Source organism: Eublepharis macularius, chromosome 18 (assembly GCF_028583425.1).
Source record: "Eublepharis macularius isolate TG4126 chromosome 18, MPM_Emac_v1.0, whole genome shotgun sequence".
Lineage (NCBI taxonomy): Eukaryota > Metazoa > Chordata > Lepidosauria > Squamata > Eublepharidae > Eublepharis > Eublepharis macularius.
Genome location: NC_072807.1, coordinates 29974706 through 29991199, shown reverse-complemented (window position 1 = coordinate 29991199; position 16494 = coordinate 29974706). Strand labels below are relative to the sequence as shown.

Below are 16494 nucleotides of genomic sequence, written 5' to 3'. Positions count from 1 at the left end.
GACTCTGTTGGGCCTTATGGCCTCCACCACAGGGGTGGTTTTCTTTGCGCGCCTGCGTATGAGGCCTCTGCAAAACTGGTTTGTCCGGAGGTACAACCCCCTCACCATGGGTCAGCACCGGAGGTTTTCCATCCCCAGGGTGGTGCTGCGCTCTCTGGCCTGGTGGACTGTCCCTGGGAACCTGTCTGAAGGTTGTCCTTTCGGCCCCTTCCTAGCCGAGGTCACGGTTTATACCGATGCCTCCAACTTGGGATGGGGGGGGCGCTGTGGACAGCTTTCGGCTCAGGGCATCTGGTCCCCATCTGAGGCATCCATGCATATCAACCTTCTTGAGCTTAGGGCGATCCGTTACTCCCTCGCTTCTTTTGCAGATGCCATTCGGAACAGGAGGGTTCAGGTCCTGTCGGACAATACCACGGCCTGCTACTACCTCAACAAGCAGGGAGGGACGGTCTCGCTCAAGCTCTGCAAGGAGGCAACGACTCTATGGAATTGGGCCATGGTCAACAACGTCCTTCCCAGAGCCGTGCACATTGCCGGGGATCTCAACACCTCGGCGGATGCGCTGAGCAGGGTGTTTCTGCCTCAGCACGAGTGGTCCCTAAACAGGGTTTACCTCGACCAGGTTTTCCGCACATGGGGCACGCCGTTGGTCGACCTCTTCGCCACTGCCCGCAACAAACAGGCCCCGCTGTTCTGCTCCCGGGCCGGCATTGGCCGCCACTCCCTAGGGGATGCCTTCCAAATACCTTGGTCCCCAGGGCTCTTTTATGCCTTCCCGCCCTTCCCGCTCCTGTACAAGGTTCTTTCCAGGGTCAGGGCCTACCGAACCCGCTGTATCCTCGTTGCCCCTCGGTGGCCTCGCCAGGATTGGTTCCCCCTTTTGCTCTCCCTGTCCCAGGGGCGATGCCTCCCCCTGCCTCACGCCCCGGACCTCTTAACCAGGGACGGGGTGTGGCATCACGATGTGGCTGTACTGAATCTGGCTGCCTGGCTTCTGGGCAACCGGGAATGAACCTCTCTTCTGGGGTGCTTGGGGTGATCTTGAATGCCCGGAAACCGTCCACCAGGTTGTCCTACCAGAGGAAGTGGTCACGTTTTTCCCGGTGGTTGGCCCAAAAGGGGGTTTCTCCCTTTAGTTGCCCGCTCCCTGTCATCCTGGACTACCTCCTGGATCTCTGCTCCCAGGGCCTTGCGTTTTCCAGTATTAAGGTCCACATGGCTGCAATCTCTGCCTTCCATGAGCAGATTGATGGGAAGACAGTTTTTACTCACTGGCTTTCCAAGCAGTTCCTGAAGGGCCTGTTCAAGACCTTCCCTCCTAGGGCCCATCCCATTCCACAATGGAGTCTCTCCCTGGTTCTCTCCCAGCTAATGCTCCAGCCCTTTGAGCCTCTATCTTCTTGTCCCCTGCCTTTGCTCACTCAGAAGGTGGCTTTCCTGGTGGCAATCACGTCCTCTAGGCGTGTTGGGGAGCTGTCTGCCCTGCGGTGTGACCCTCCCTTCCTGCAGTTTTTCCCTGGTACTGTCATGCTCCACACTAGCATGGAGTTTCTGCCCAAGGTAGTCTCAAGGTTTCACCTACAGCAAAAGGTGTTCCTCCCTTCCTTTTTTCCAACACCTTCATCCCCAGGGGAACGAGCACTACACACGTTGGATGTAAAGCGTGCTTTATTGTTTTATTTGCACCGCACCAAATGTTTCAGGAAGTCTCCTGCCCTGTTTGTGTGTTACTCTGGCCCTCGCAAGGGCTCACCTGCTTCTGCCCAGTCCATCTCTCGCTGGATTGTGTCTACGATTAAACTTTGCTATCAGCATGCTGGAGTCCAGTGTCCCTTGTTGGTTACCGCTCATTCCACTCGAGCGCAAGCTGCTTCTGCTGCCTTCCTACGAGGAGTGCCGCTCCGGGACGTCTGCCAAGCTGCGACATGGTCCACTGCAGACACTTTCATCAAGCACTATTCTGTGGATGTGCATGCACGACGTGACTCGGCTGTGGGCACAGCTGTCCTGCAGTCCTTGTTCAAGTAGACACTCACACCCGCCCCCATTGGTGAGATGCTAGTTACTCTCCCAATGTGGGGCTGCACAGAAGGACGAAGACGATAAACAGGGTTTCTCACCTGTAACTGTTGATCGTCGAGTCTCTTCTGTGCAGACACACATTCCCTCCCGCCTGCCCCGCTGTGAGTGCTTGGTTTCTTCCATTGTTTCTCCGGCGGCTCAGGTGAACTGAGGGAATGCCGGGGACGTTCGGATATATATGCATTCAAAATTGGCGGGAACACCGGCGCGCATGCGCGGTGGATCCGAACGTCCCCCTCACATCTCTTAGAGCTAGAAAAATCTTTTCCGCGGCTGGCCTGCGCCTGCGCAGTCCCAATGTGTGTCTGCACAGAAGAGACTCGACGATCAACAGTTACAGGTGAGAAACCCTGTTTTTCCTTCCTTATAATGGGTGCAAAGAGGCAATTTTGGAGCAGCCATTTTGTGAAGAGCCTCCATTAGCTCCTGGTTATATACCATAGCAATAAACAGAAAAGAGAAACTGCCTGAGAGTTTACAGGGGCAAGAAATCTTTTGTCACAGAAGGCAAATCAGTGTTTCTAGAAATAATTTCCCCCCAGTTGTACTTTTTGTGGAGAAAGGGAGTGTCAGTACTCAAATGCGTTAGGGAAAGGAGATAATCTCATCCTCTTAATAATTGGAGAACGCCCATCCTTTAAAAGATATTTCTTCTCTGTCCTTTTCTAATTTTTTCCAGCCTTCCTATTCCTTTCTTCTTTTATTTACGTTCCCTTCTTTTCTGTCTGTTGATGCTGATTCTCATTTCTCCTTCCTTCTTTCTCGTTCTATTTTCATGACAAAAATGCGAGCTGCCTGCTGCTTTTGCAATAGGAAAGAAAGCTTAGAATATGACTTCACTGGCAATAGCCACTAGGTGCTGGTGACACCTGTGTAACCATATGCTCTCTGCAACCACAACAGTACTAAAGAGCATTTTTTCCTACGTAGAAGCACATCCAGAGGTGGGGGAAATTTATCTGTAACAAAAATGCTTCCTTGTGAATAATTTCCAGCTTTTCTTAGGTATGTGTGATAAGAATGTTATAATTCTCCATGAAGAAACCAGGTTTATAGCAACAGGAGAGAATGGTCTAAGTCCCCACTGGGGAGAAAGGCGGGCTAAACATGAAGTAAATAAATAAAGCATCCTTTCATAGGCAAACATTGGCCTTTCATAGGCATGAATGCTGATCAAATGTCCACTGACAGCTCAGTTTTTATGGTTGTGCAGATCTGGCCTACTCGCCTACGCAGGGGAGTGCTTCTAGAGTATTTATTTACTTTATGCCCTGCCTTTCTCCCCAACGGGGACCCAAAGCAGCTTACATCCTTCTCCTTCATTTTATCCTCACAACAACCCTGTAGCTTAGGCTGAGTGTGTATGATTGGTCCAGGGTCACCAAGAATGCTTCCACAGCAGAGTGGGGATTTGAACCCTAGTCTCACAGAGCCTACTCTGACACTCTATCCACTACACTATACTGTCTCTCTGAGCATAGGATCACAACCCAGGTTCAACTCCCCCACTCTGTTATGGAAGCTGGGCTAGTCACATAAATTCAGCCTAACCCACCTCACAGGGTTGCTGTGAGGATAAAATGGAGAACAACATGAGGTACCTAGGGGAGAAAAGTGGGCTATAAATAAAGTACATAAATACATCTTTTAAAGGAAAATGAAACAGGAGCCCAGTGGCACCTTAAAATACTGAAAAAAATTATTCCAGTGTAAGCTTAGCAAGGCTGAACACCCTTCCATCAGCTGCCAGGAAAACACACAATGAAATAAATTCTGGTAGGCAACCGTGTTGGTCTGCAGTAGAACAGCAAGATTTGAGTCCAGTGGCACCATAGAGACTAAAAAGATTTTCAGGGTATAAGCTTTTGAGATCAAAGCTGCCTTCTTCAGATACAGGCAGGAGTATCTGAGGTGTACACTTGTATCTGAAGAAGGGAGGTCTGACTCTTCAAAGCTTATACCCTTGAAAAATCGTGTTGGTCTCTATGGTGCCATCGTACTCAAATTCTGCTGGGATAAATTTTTCTAAGGTGCCACCGGACTCAAATCCTGCCGGGATTATGATGATTTATAGTCCGCCTTTCTCTCAGATCCAAGGCAGATTACACAGTGCAATATAATCAACTGCTAGGACGCTCATTAAGCAAAGTACAATAATGAACAGCAGTTCGGACACTCAGTGAAAGTAATACAATATGGAAGCAGAAAAGTTGGGCTGAGGCGGGAAAAGCCAAGCACAGAGATGAAATCTTTCTGAAACAAAGCATAACTAATTTACATGGTATGTTTAGCAATGTGGAAACTCCCTAGTAGGCGCATGTCTACATCAGCAGACAATGACCAACAGAGTAGTGTACAGTCCCTGCCCCTACTAATGCATCTCTCTGAGCTACTTCATATGATGCAGCCCTATAATCTGGGAATAGAAAGCCCTTCTGAAGAATTTGGTTTTGCTGAGTTTACAGAAAGCCACAAGATCGGGAGCTTTCCTGACTTCCTCAGGCAGGCCATTCCATAACGGGGGGGGGGGGGCTGCCAGAGAGAAAGCACTTGTGGGGGCATCTGTTGATTTTGCACAGCTGCAGGATGGTCTCTGCAGAAGGCCCTGTCCAAATGATCGAAGCTTAGGGGGAGACATGGTTGCACAGCTATGAGGGCCCAAGGTCATAAAGGGCTTTGAATGCGATAATCTTGAGCCTGAACTCAGCCCAGTCACTGATGGAAAGCCAATGGAGTGACTGCAGAATGGGAGTGATATGCATGCTTAGTCTAGCTCTTCAGAGTAAATGAGCTGCAGCATTTTGCACCAGCAGGAGTTTCATAGAGCCAAGCTACAAGTGACGAATGGCAAGTGAACAGACTCACATGTATTCCTCCCTGTTCACCTATTGATCAAGTGGAGTGCAAGTGAACAGGGAGGAATACACGTCTGTTCACTTGCTGTTCGTCACTTGTAGCTTGGCCCTGAGTCAACTTTGAGGGGAGACCTATGTAGCATGCATTATAGTCTAGTTTCTATGTTACTGCAGCGTGAATTCAGGTGGCCAGATCACCCATGCCAAAGTAGGGGGCCATCTTCCATCCTACTTATGCCTCCAAACGCCTAAGCAGGATGTTGAAGTCTGCAGACAGAGATCCAGGTGGAGCAACATTTTGCCTACATTCAGGAGGTCATCAATTAGAGCCTCCAGAGCTGTCTCTGCCTAAAACGAGACTGAAAAGGGACCAGAGGATAAGACTTGTCCAGGAAGGCCTGGAGTTAGCCAGCTACCGCTCTCTCAACTACTTTGCCCAGAAAGCTAAATTAGAGACTGGGCGATAACTGGCTACATTATTTTTGTCTGAGGATGGTTTTTTAAACCGGGGGGGGGGTCGATTGCCTCTTTCCGCTAAGCTGCCGCCGGACGCAGGGACAAATTCTGCGAAGGTGCCACTGGGCGCCTCCTGCGCCGCTTTTACCGGGCCCCCAGGGTTTATCGCGCGGCCAGCCCAGCGGGACTCCACCGTTCCGAGGGCTGCGGCTTCGTTGCGCGCCGGCGACGCGCCCCTCCGCTTGCTGTCCTCCGTCGGCCCAGGAGGGGGGGCAGCGGAGCACGGCAGCTTCGCGGGCCTGGGGAGGAGCCGCCGAAGCCGGCCGGGCCACGTGGGCAAGTGCGGGGGCGGAGGCGGCTTCTTAGGCTGCGCCAGGCGCCGGTACGGGGCCCGGTCGGACTGAGCCAGCTCTCCCTCGGCCGCCGCCGCCATGCAGAGCGAGCTGCCCGCCCAGACGGCGCAGTTGGTGGACGACTATCTGCAGCACCGCCTGGGCGGCTCGGCGCTGCCCCCCAGCCGCACGGCCAAGACCCTGCGGCGGGTGGCCGACGAGCTGGAGAGCCGCGAGAAGTCCTTCTTCCGCTCCGCCTGCAGCCCGGCCGCCTTACCGGAGCCCGGCGGGGCGGCCGCGCACTTGGGCCGGGTGGCCGCGCAGATGGAAGCCGACGGCGGCCTCAACTGGGGCCGGGTGGTGGCGCTGGTCGTGTTCACCGGCAACCTGGCGGCGGCTCTGGCCGAGCGGGGCACCCGCGACGAGATCGGCGCCCTGGCCGAGGCGCTGGTTGCCTATCTGGCCGGGGAGAAGCGCGAGTGGCTGGAGGCGCACGGCGGCTGGGTAAGCGCGGGCGCGGGGAGGCAGCGAGGGAGGGCGGGCGCGTTCTGCCCGCAGCCCCGACCCAGCCCCTTCCCCCAGCAATGGCTGCGCTTCCGTCCGTGCGCGCCCGGCCTTGGAGAGGGGGGTCCTCGCTCCGCGGCGTGCGCCCTGCCCGGTGCGTGCAGCAATCGCCTGTTCCCGGGGCGCTCCTGGAGGCGCCCGCCTCGCCATTGCAGCTCTGCCCGGGGGAGGGGGCTTATTGCGCCCTCGCCCCTCTTTCCCCGGGAGGGGGAAGGAGGCGCCGGTTCCAGGAGGCCGGCTGCTTCCCGCCCCTCCGCCTTGGATGCGGGCTGGGAATGACCTTGGCGAAGGCGCTCCTCCTGCCTCCCAGGCGCGCACGCCGCCCCCTCTCCCAGGCTCCGGCGCAAGACCCCTTAAGGCAGGGGGCCGAGCGAGCGCCCCTTCCCGGCGCCCCCCACCCCATAGCTTCTGCGAGGGCGCCAAGGGAACCGCTTCCAGAACGAACGGGGGGCGGGGGGAGGAGAGGCGGAGGGATGGCTGCTCGTTACATCAGGGAGGCCCGGATAATATTTTTCCCATATATGGGAAGCAAATTCTGTGACTACCCGTGAGAAGTTGCCTTAGAAAGAGCTCTGCGCTGGCCGCCTTCTCTCCCCCCCCCCTTCAGCCTTTGTCCCTTTAAATATTAAACTGGCTGGTACATGGCGTAGTGTTCCAGCACCAAATTATGCATTGCCCAAAGATGGATGCGAGGAACCCTGCAAGTGAGCTTATGCAGCAACTGGACTTCTGTGCTCGTGTACCAGTTGCAAGGAGGCCGGATTCTCCCCCCTGCAGCCGCTTATGCAATGTGAAGTGCATCTGTTTAGCCTTCTGGTAACATTGGCTGGAGGCCTGCAGAGTATGGAATGCTTCTGGGAAGGAGGCGGGTGGCGTAAGGCAAAGAAATGCTGCCTGGGTGGCTGGAGGGGTCAAGAGTGGAGGAGCACTGCAAAGATTCTGAGCCTTTGGGACTCTCTGCCTATATGCTTCTGCAACAGTGAGGACTTGAAACTTTTTTCCTCTAAAAATGAAAAGAAGGGCTGAACAGCAAATTCACCATTTACATTTGGCATCCTCTTTTCTGCATCCAAGGAGCTCAAGGGAGCAAAGGTGGTTCTCCTTCCCCCATTTTATCTTTGTGGCATCCTTTTAAGGCTACGTGCGACTGGCACAAGGGTCACACTGCAGCTTCCATGACTGAGCAGGGCTTTGAATTCAGGTCCCAGTATGACACACTCACCTCTATACCACACAAGCAATGCATTTTGCTTTGGAGATAGTAAAAAAATGAACGTAAGGAGGGGATCTGTCAAGCTGAGTGAGCATCTAATTGTGGAAGGCCTGGTTTTAATTAGGAGAATCCCTGCTTCTAAGTCTGTTGCCTGGATGGTGGTTTCCCAGTAAGGAGCTCCAGAGTTGGTAGGGTTTAGGATTGCCATTACATGAGCATTCTTGCTTTGAAGAACATGCCTGCATCTTGAATAGCAGAAGTGCTGTACTGTAGCTGGTAATGATGCATTTGATCCTAATGCAATAGCTGGTTTACATATTATTGAAAGCTGGCAGAGGCTCTAGAGTCTGCTCCAAAGTATTTATGCTCTGTGCGCTTCTGCCTCTTTTCTAGAACAGTTATCCCCACCTTAAAACTCACCTTTTTAATGTGGCTTGCTAGGAAACTGAAGATTAGGTATACAGGGTTGGTTATGACCCTAGGGGAAAAGGGTGAGTGGGGTCCCCTGTGAACTCCCAGAAGGCTATGTTGAAGAGCATGGGATCTTGTACAAAATCCAGAAAATGTAAAAATAGGGGAACTGGGTGAGAGTGAGTGAGATTGTTGATGGATCCAGCGACTTGGAGATCTCCCAGAATTATGACTGATCAGTTCCCCTGGAAAAAAATGGTTCCTTTGAAGGTTGGACTTGATGATTTTATACCTTGCAGAGGTCCTTCCCTCTCCAGGCTCTACCCTCCCAAATCTCCAGGGAATTCCCAACCTTGAGCTGGCAATTTTAAATTGAAACCCAACAGTCTAGTACAGAAGCAGTTGTGGTGAATTCTGGGCTTAGTGCTAGTATCATTGACTCAACTGATACCAACATCCAACAGTGGCCTAGTCTCCAGGCCTCAGGCACAATGGCTCTCCTTGGCTTGTGCTGGAGGAGATTAGTTACTAGAACTGATTTTTATCACTATGACTGGTTGGAATGTCTCCCCGTCTGGTGTGAAGTCTTTTCCAAGGAAAGGGAGGAGTTGATTAGCAGCTGTCAGTATTTTAGCTATTGTGTTTCCAGGTTGGTATGTGGAAGAAGAGTGGCTTTCAAGACATCTTATCTAAATACTATTCAAGGTTTTGAAAGTCTAAGCCAGTGACTTCAGTGGGGGTTGGGGAGCATGCCTAAATTCAAACAGGAAGCATTGGAGATAATGGAGAATAGGTATTATCGATCAGAGAAAAGCCGGAGATCTGTATTCTGGGCCAGGTGAAGTTTTAAGCTGACTTTGAGGGTTGACTCATTAGGATACCTTTCTTTGAGCCCTGTAAGAACCTACCAGTGTGGAGTCAGAAGTGGTACATGGGGGCTTGCTGGATGTGAGAAGATTGAGCCGCAGTGTCATTTGACCACTCTGTGGCATCACCCACAAATGTTGGTTTAATTGTGATAACAATCCCAGAAGGCTTCTAGCTCGCCCACTCCCATCTCTTATGTGTGGCAAGGAAATGGAAATGTTTTGTGATGTTTAAATCTGGTGAAACGGCTCTTCTGAACTAGGAAGTCTTCCATTTCCTAGCCATGCAGGAGGTACCAGAATATGCAAGCCAGTGAACAAACCTCATGGCATCTCAAACGAGGCACCGTCCAGTATGTAAAGGATGCATTCAGGAGACTTGGTGAAAGAATCGTTGTTAAATATAGAGTGCTGTATATAAATACACTCTAACCTCAGCAGCAAACTTGGACTGGCTCCAGTTGTCATCCCATGCCATGTTTCAGGTATTGGTCATGAAGTTCGCAGGGTAAGCGGGAGCTTCCATTCCCCCCCCCCAAACAAACAAGGTTCTTAGAGAGAAAGTTGTGGGGGTTTGAAGGTGGGGTTAAAAACCTCCAGCTCATTCTGTTTTATGTACTGAGAGCCAAGCTACAAGTGACGCCTGACACAGGTTGGACACTTGTCAGCTTCCCTCAAGTTTTGATGGGAAATGTAGGCATCCTGGTTTTACAGCTTGGCTCTCCATTACAGCTGCAAGACCAGGATGCCTACATTTCCCATCAAAACTTGAGGGAAGCTGACACGTGTCCAACCTGTGTCAGGCGTCACTTGTAGCTTGGCTCTTAGAGTCAGACTTAGATCTGAAAGATCCAGGTTCAAAGCCATACTGTCATGGAACATGGCACGGTAGTTTCCTGTCAATTTTTCCTGGGGGTGAGGGTGATAGTAGGATCAGTTCGCTTTCTCAGCATGGTACTATGTCTTGCAAGGGAATAGAAGGCCCCACTTCTTGCTATCGAAATGGCACATGGAAGCATCACTGGGTTCAAGCTTACATTGCAACTAAAAAAAAAAAAGACATCCCACTTGTGATAGGGTGAGAAGTTTGGCTCCCTCTGGAGGCAGTGAGCAAGGGGTTTTTTCCAAGCAGTATAGACACAACCCTCCTCTCCTTTTTTTACTGCCCTACACTCTCACTTTCCCATGGACCTGGCATGAGAACCCTGCTAGCAAAAGTCATTGTTATGTCTTAGATAAAATCAGGGCTGGAGAGAAAATATTTCAAATTCTTAAGAGCCTGGAATTTCTCCAGCCCTCCTTAAAACTTGAGAAGCTCAGTGCATTTTTAAAAAATAAAGCTTTGCTGTGGACTTTCTGCTAGAGTCTCAGAATTAAATTAAAAAGAAATATTACAGTTAGTATTGCAAAGCTGTTCTGTCTTTGAATTTTAGGAATTATGGGATCATTAGAAAAGGCATGCAAAGGAAACTTCCATTTCTAATGTGGCCGATCAGCAATAATGTTTTAATCCTTTAGGAATGGATTCTTTATTTTTCTGGCTCAAGCAAAAGTCTAGCTGAAGATTACAGAATCTTCTTACAGTTAGCTAAGGGTTTTTTTTCCCCCAGTGTAGAGTTTCTGCCTGTCTGAAGTATCTGGTACTGGCCATTGTTGAGCGTGGGTGCGGGTTTAAACTTCTGCCAGGAATGTTGAATAATCAACTTCAAAGCAACTATTTCCCACAGTACTAGGGTAAAGAATACATAGAAACCTGTATTCAGTTCTCGGTTTTCAAACAGGCCATTGGTGGGAAAGTCTATTCAAACCTGCCTCTTGGTGAAATCCGGCCACATCTCTTGTGAAGTCACATTCTGCAGTCAGCAAATATCCCAAAGCCCTTACAGAAAGAAGGCCACAAAGATTTTATTGGACAAAAGCTTATTTTCTAACCCATGGACGATGTAATAAGATGCCGCTCTTCACCCATTCATAAGGGCCTGCTTTGAAGCAGGCAAGCTGACCTGTGTCAGATCATCTTTAAAGCGCTTCTTATGTATGACCTTTCTTTCTGTGTGGGTATAGGGGAAGCCATGTGTGACAGTTGTGGGTGCCTGTTTTGCCACATTTTATGAAGCCAGTGAGCCAGAACGTGTGTGTGTGTGTGTGTGTAGTGATGACAGCTTTAGCACACGAGTTGGAAACTGTTGGGTGGTGCACGTGGGAACGTATTCGCACAAGTAAAATGTGGGCAGTGTTTCTTGAGTCCTTGTTGTCGTGGTGTGACTGGATTCCACTGCCCAAGTAGAACTGCTTCATTGGAGCCCTTGAGAAAGCAGCATTACTTCCTGGATTAAAATATACCATTATCCAGGTGAAAGGCAGAGATGCAGCTCCCATTGTTGGCTTTAGAAGGTGAAAGGTTTGTGTGTGCACACCCACTGCAAATGTGGCTTTCATAGATAACAGTCTTGATGTGGTCGTGGATTTGGGGCTTTTTTGCAGAACCAAGCCTGCTGTCATGGCACCTAGGGTTAGGGCGTGAGCCTAAAGCAAAAGATGTATATCCTTAACTCTCAGATCCTGGGCCTGCTACAGAAGCTTGGCATTTAAATAAGTTGGGTTTTACAAAAACACAAGCCGTCACTTTGTGAAAACTTGGCAACACTTCTCACAGCAGGAAGGAACAGAAATGTCACTTGGTGTAAATCAGCCTCCATTACCTTTTTTTTAAACCCCCTTGTGTCCTGTTTGATTATAAATTTAACTGTGCTAATTTTTTTAAATCCAAGCAAAAGGTACTTACTGGTGGACTTGAAAGTGTTCTTAAAAGGTATATAGGCTTTCTGGATAATCTTTTATCAGAAAATGTCTTCATTCAAATAGATTCATTTAACATATTTGAGTTGTACTCAGGAAGCAAGTATGCAGCATGAGTCTTGTACAGAATTCAGTAAAACACCATTTAACGTAGATTAAGCTGAAGTGTGTTGGATTCAATATAAACATTTAAAAAGTTAATTTTAACTTTGAAAATGCCCAGCATACTTGTTCTTGGGAGGTAAACCAAAAAGTACCTTTCTACAGTTTTCTGCTCTCAAGTAGCATTTCAGCTACATAACTTGCTGTGCTGAATTTATCTTCTTTTTTTTTTTAGCTAATGGAATAACTGTCTAATGTGCTCTTTTTGAGTTGGAGGCCTAGCCTGCTTACTGATGTTCATCTTCAGCTGATATGAAGTAGAACCCCCCCCCCCAAATCTTCCGTAGGAAAATCATAGTAGTGGGAACCTTTTTTTTTTCTCCAGTAGAGAACTTTCTGTCCCACATTCTTAACTAGCACTGAAATGGAAATAAAATATAGAATGTCAACCCCCTCCCCGTCTCATTTCCAGTTGTACAGACTCGATTCTACTTCGTTGAATGTACACAAAACAATTCTGAGAGATGACTGGCTTACCTTCTTCCTCTCCTTACACAAATGGAGAGGGGGTCGAATCAAGCAGGAGGGGGCTTGATTCCCTTTCCCCCTGTATTCTGCCCACCTGAATGCTAATGAATGTCGAACAGCTGCTGGCAAACAAGTGTAAACTGACATTCAATGAAAAATGCACCCATTGTTTGCACAAATTAAAGTGTAAAGAACAAAGTTCCGGAAGAAATTAAGGGCATAACTCGTTTACATAGACATCTGCCAGATAAGTTCAGACATAGCCATCTGGAGTCGTATTACTGCCATTTCTCCTTGATCCTGAATAAAGATCTGGCAGGGCAACTGCCAGTCTCTTTCTGTCACAGGTCAGCTGTGAATTGAGTTGCTTGCAGGCTGAAGGAGTGCATGTGTGCATGGAATAGAATTAGGACTGGAGGTGGTGGCCCTGAAAGGTACCGATCCATGGATCTCCATTCACAACAGTGCTGCAAATGTTGGCTCGCTGCGCTGAATTTCTCAGCTTGTAGTTGAGGGGATAACTCTCTGGGGGCATCTGCAGAGTTGGAGGCCTGGTTTCTTCCCTGTGTTGGTTTTTACTTGTATCAAAGACCCGTTCTTGTAGTTCCGTTTAATTTGGAACTGTGGCAAATGACAGCATGATTTTGTGTGTACTAAACCAGTTGAACCACGGAGGAGAGGGAGATGTCATTGGACGGTGTCAGACTTGGCTCCAGATCCCACACCCGGCTGGGCGCCTGCCAGAGCATCTGGGCGGTAGCGAGCCACTAGCTCATAGTCTGAGGACTGGTTTTGTATGACTAGGCAACGACTTCATTCAACGACTTGCGGTTTAATATATGAATGGTCTCTCTTTTTAAAAAAGAGCTTTGTTTGGGCTGGTATGCAAGTTCTTTTAGTGGTGATTTCCATCCACTGGTTGAAGTAGTGAATTACTGTAAGGATCTACTTCCTCCTTGGCTTGGAGGAAATAAGAGAGCCAGTATGGTGACGGACTAGGACCGAGGGAACTGAGGTTCAAATCTCTGATCGCCACAAATCTTGTAGGGTGATATAGGTCTGGTCAGACTCTTTCAGCCTAACTTTCCTTGTGGATAGCTGTGAAGATTAAATGGAGTGGGGGGGGGGAACCAGTATCCTGAGCTCCTTGGAGGATAGGAGGGATAACCGTGAAGCCTGAATGTAAGGTGACGAATTCCCAATACTCTTGACTTGAGATCTTGCTCTTTGCTTTTGTAGGACGGGTTCCATCTCTTCTTCAACAAACACGGCTCTGACGCAACTGACCAGAACAGTACCATAAGCAGTGCTATCGTGGCGGCTGCAGGATTTGGCCTGGCAGGATTGGCTTTCCTCTTGGCTGTGCGATAAAGTACATCGGTGGACTTGACTTTGGGGGGGGGGAACTCTTCAAAACTGCCAACGTACCTGTGAAGAGTCCGTTCTATATTTCTACGATGGTGAAAGACAGAAGCTTATATTTTTTAATTGGCGTCTGGAGCAGAATGTTGAAAATGGAAGCACATCCCACCTTGGCGGTGGCAATACAAACGGAAGACCAGACCGGTTAATCCTAAATGGGGATGTCTTCTTGACCTTGATGTGAGAGCTGTAACTGTCATGTAGTCCCATTCTAGAAAACCACTGAGTACTGGATGTTATGCTAATGATATTAGATGGGCTTACAGTGGAACTTAAGTGAAGATGTATGTTTGGTTTCTTTCGTGTGTGTGTGTGTGTGTGTGTGTGTAGGGAGAAGAAATTGCCTTGTGAAATGTGAGCCAGTATTAGCAAGAACGAAGAGCTTAATTCCACCCTTGGTGCGATGCTCACAGTACTAATGCAACTCCTCAGTGTATAACTGTAAGATCAATATTGCACAAAGCATTGTAGCTTACATGGGTTTTTTTTTTTGTTATGATGACTTTAGTACAACTTACACTACAGTTAGGTGATTGAATGTTGATACCAAACAGTGGAAGGCTGCAGAACCAGTTCTTTTAACTGAAGTGAGTTTAACTATTGAAAAACCTTTTTTGAAATTGGTCTATTTGGGAATTCCATTGAAGGCTGGGATTTCTGTGGATTTCCTGTCAAACCCAGAAACTCCATATAACTTAATATATTTTTGAAGTATTTATCATTGTATAATAACTGGTAGTTGGTAACATCTATTTTTGTTAAGTTCCATTTTTTTTAAAGAAACAAAAAAGCTGTCTCACAATTGCTTTCTCAGCTGTTATCTACTGTCTACTACCTTGTTAACAGTTTGGTATTGTGTACTGTGTATTGTAAAAAATAGTCTCCAGAAGCGTTCTTCAATCTCATTTTCTTTAGCTTGTACAGTTTTAATATGTGAATAAATACAACTGAATATTTTTATTTTAAATTGAGCACATTGGCTTGAATTGGCATGCCTCTTTTTTTAAAAAATGGATCTTGAAGAAGCTCAGTATTTGTAGTCCTGCTTTGGTGGGGGGTTTTTCCTCCTAGCTGGGCAGCCTGAATAGCCCAGCTTAGCCTGAACTTGTCAGAGTTTGGAAGCTAAAAAGGGTCAGCCATGGATGGAAGGCCCACCAAGGAAGATGGGTTGATATGCAGAGGAAGGCAATGGTAAACCACCTCTAATCTCTACCCTGGAACGTCCTGAAGTTGGGGTTGCCGTGAGTCAGCTGTAACTTGACATCATGTTCTGGTAGATAAAATGGTTCCCATTCTTAACCTATGATTCTCTCTACCTGAGACCTCTTACATGAGGGCACTCAAATGTAGGGAGACGCAATGTTATCCGGGAAACGTAGTTTTAAAAGATGGCGCCCGAAGGCACTGTCAATTTCACCTCTCTACAGGAGGGTAGTTTAAAAAGACAGAACAATCCTTCCCTCAGAAGGGAAGGTGAAATTGACAGAACCTTTGGGGAGGTGAAGGTGAAATTAACAAACCCTCTGAGGCGCCATCTCCATCAGCTCTGTCTTTTTAAACTTCCCTCTTCTAGAGAGAGGAGCCCCCTGGCAGAGTGGTAAGCTGCAGTACTGCAGCCCAAGCTCTGCTCACAATCTGAGTTCGATCCTGGTGGAAGCGGGGTTCAGGTAGCCGGCTCAAGGTTGACTCAGCCTTCCATCCTTCCAAGGTCGGTAAAATGAGTACCCAGTTTCCTCGGGGTAAAGTGTAGATGACTGGGGAAGGCAATGGCAAACCACCCCCGAACAAAAAGTCTGCCAAGCAAACGTCTTGATGCAATGTCCCCCACCCCATGGGTCAGTAATGACTCGGTGCTTGCACAGGGGACTACCTTTACCTCTTTTTAATATAGTACAGAGTAACAGTTGATTCTTTTGAGTATCTGTCCTGTTACCTTGCAAAATCTTAAATGCACAACAAAAAACCTAATGGGATAGGAAACCCTAAGTTAATTTTTATAATCATTCATGCACATTATGACGATTGTGCACGGTAATTTCATAATCCAGGACACACAGTTTAAGATTGCTACCACTCATTGGGATATCAAGGGATGTGCTACATTTCGTGTTTTCTCTCTCTGTTGTGATATCTCCCCAATAACAGAGCTAGAATGAGTTTTGGGGCTGCCTGGTGAATTCATACCTGTGGAGGGATTCGAGCACTTTCTGGCTCAACTAGAGGGAATATGTACCGTGGAGGACAGTCAGTTCAGTAGGTGCCATCTTACACCTACTAGTATTCCCCATTCAAGAGTTCTGTTCTCGTAACCCTCACATCAGATCTGCTCATTGGTCTATTGAAGCAGAAGAATGCAGGCTAGGTTTGGTTGCCATGAAGCCAATTGAACCAAGGACAAGCACCGCAGGTTTAGATTGTGCCAATAACAGAAAAACACTGTCCAACTGTTAGAGCGATTCATAAGTACGTAGACATTAATACATTGCCACATATATTGAAGAGTGCTATGTTAGATTGGGGGGATTTTACTTCTGAAAAGATCTATATCACTTGAAGGCTTGTCAAATGGGGAAAAGGTGCTTATCAATTTAAGAATATTTTAATAAGCCGTGATGAATGAAGGGCAGTGAAATGAGGAAGTGATAAATACATGAGAGTCTCTCAGTAATACTTGCTTTCTGGTTTCCCTTTTTATGTTCATGTAAAGTCCCACCTTTTTGCACTTGTTTTTAGTTTTCATTTTCCGTTTCTCATCAATAAAAGATACTAGAAAGAAAAGGAAAAGCTTTTCTAATACGTGGTTTGGATTGCAATATCTTGCATTGTTTGAATTGTTTAAAAATTCCAAAATTAGGAAAGGG

At 48.0% G+C, this 16494-nt stretch overlaps 1 protein-coding gene across 1 annotated transcript; it reads left to right on the top strand.

Moving 5' to 3' along the window:
* The first annotated feature begins 5762 nt into the window (after window positions 1-5762).
* On the top strand, window positions 5763-14604 carry BCL2L10 (BCL2 like 10). The gene is made up of 2 exons (XM_055003057.1): window positions 5763-6232; window positions 13451-14604. Exons 1-2 carry the CDS (start codon window positions 5828-5830, stop codon window positions 13580-13582), a joined length of 537 nt encoding a protein of 178 aa, XP_054859032.1. The 5' UTR covers window positions 5763-5827; the 3' UTR covers window positions 13583-14604.
* The last annotated feature ends 1890 nt before the right edge of the window (window positions 14605-16494 follow it).

Coding starts and splice junctions, on each gene's coding strand:
- BCL2L10 (XM_055003057.1), top strand. CDS start 5,828: ATGCAGAGCGAGCTGCCCGCCCAGACGGCGCAGTTGGTGGACGACTAT. Junction 6,233..13,450: donor TGGAGGCGCACGGCGGCTGG/GTAAGCGCGGGC, acceptor TTGCTTTTGTAG/GACGGGTTCCATCTCTTCTT.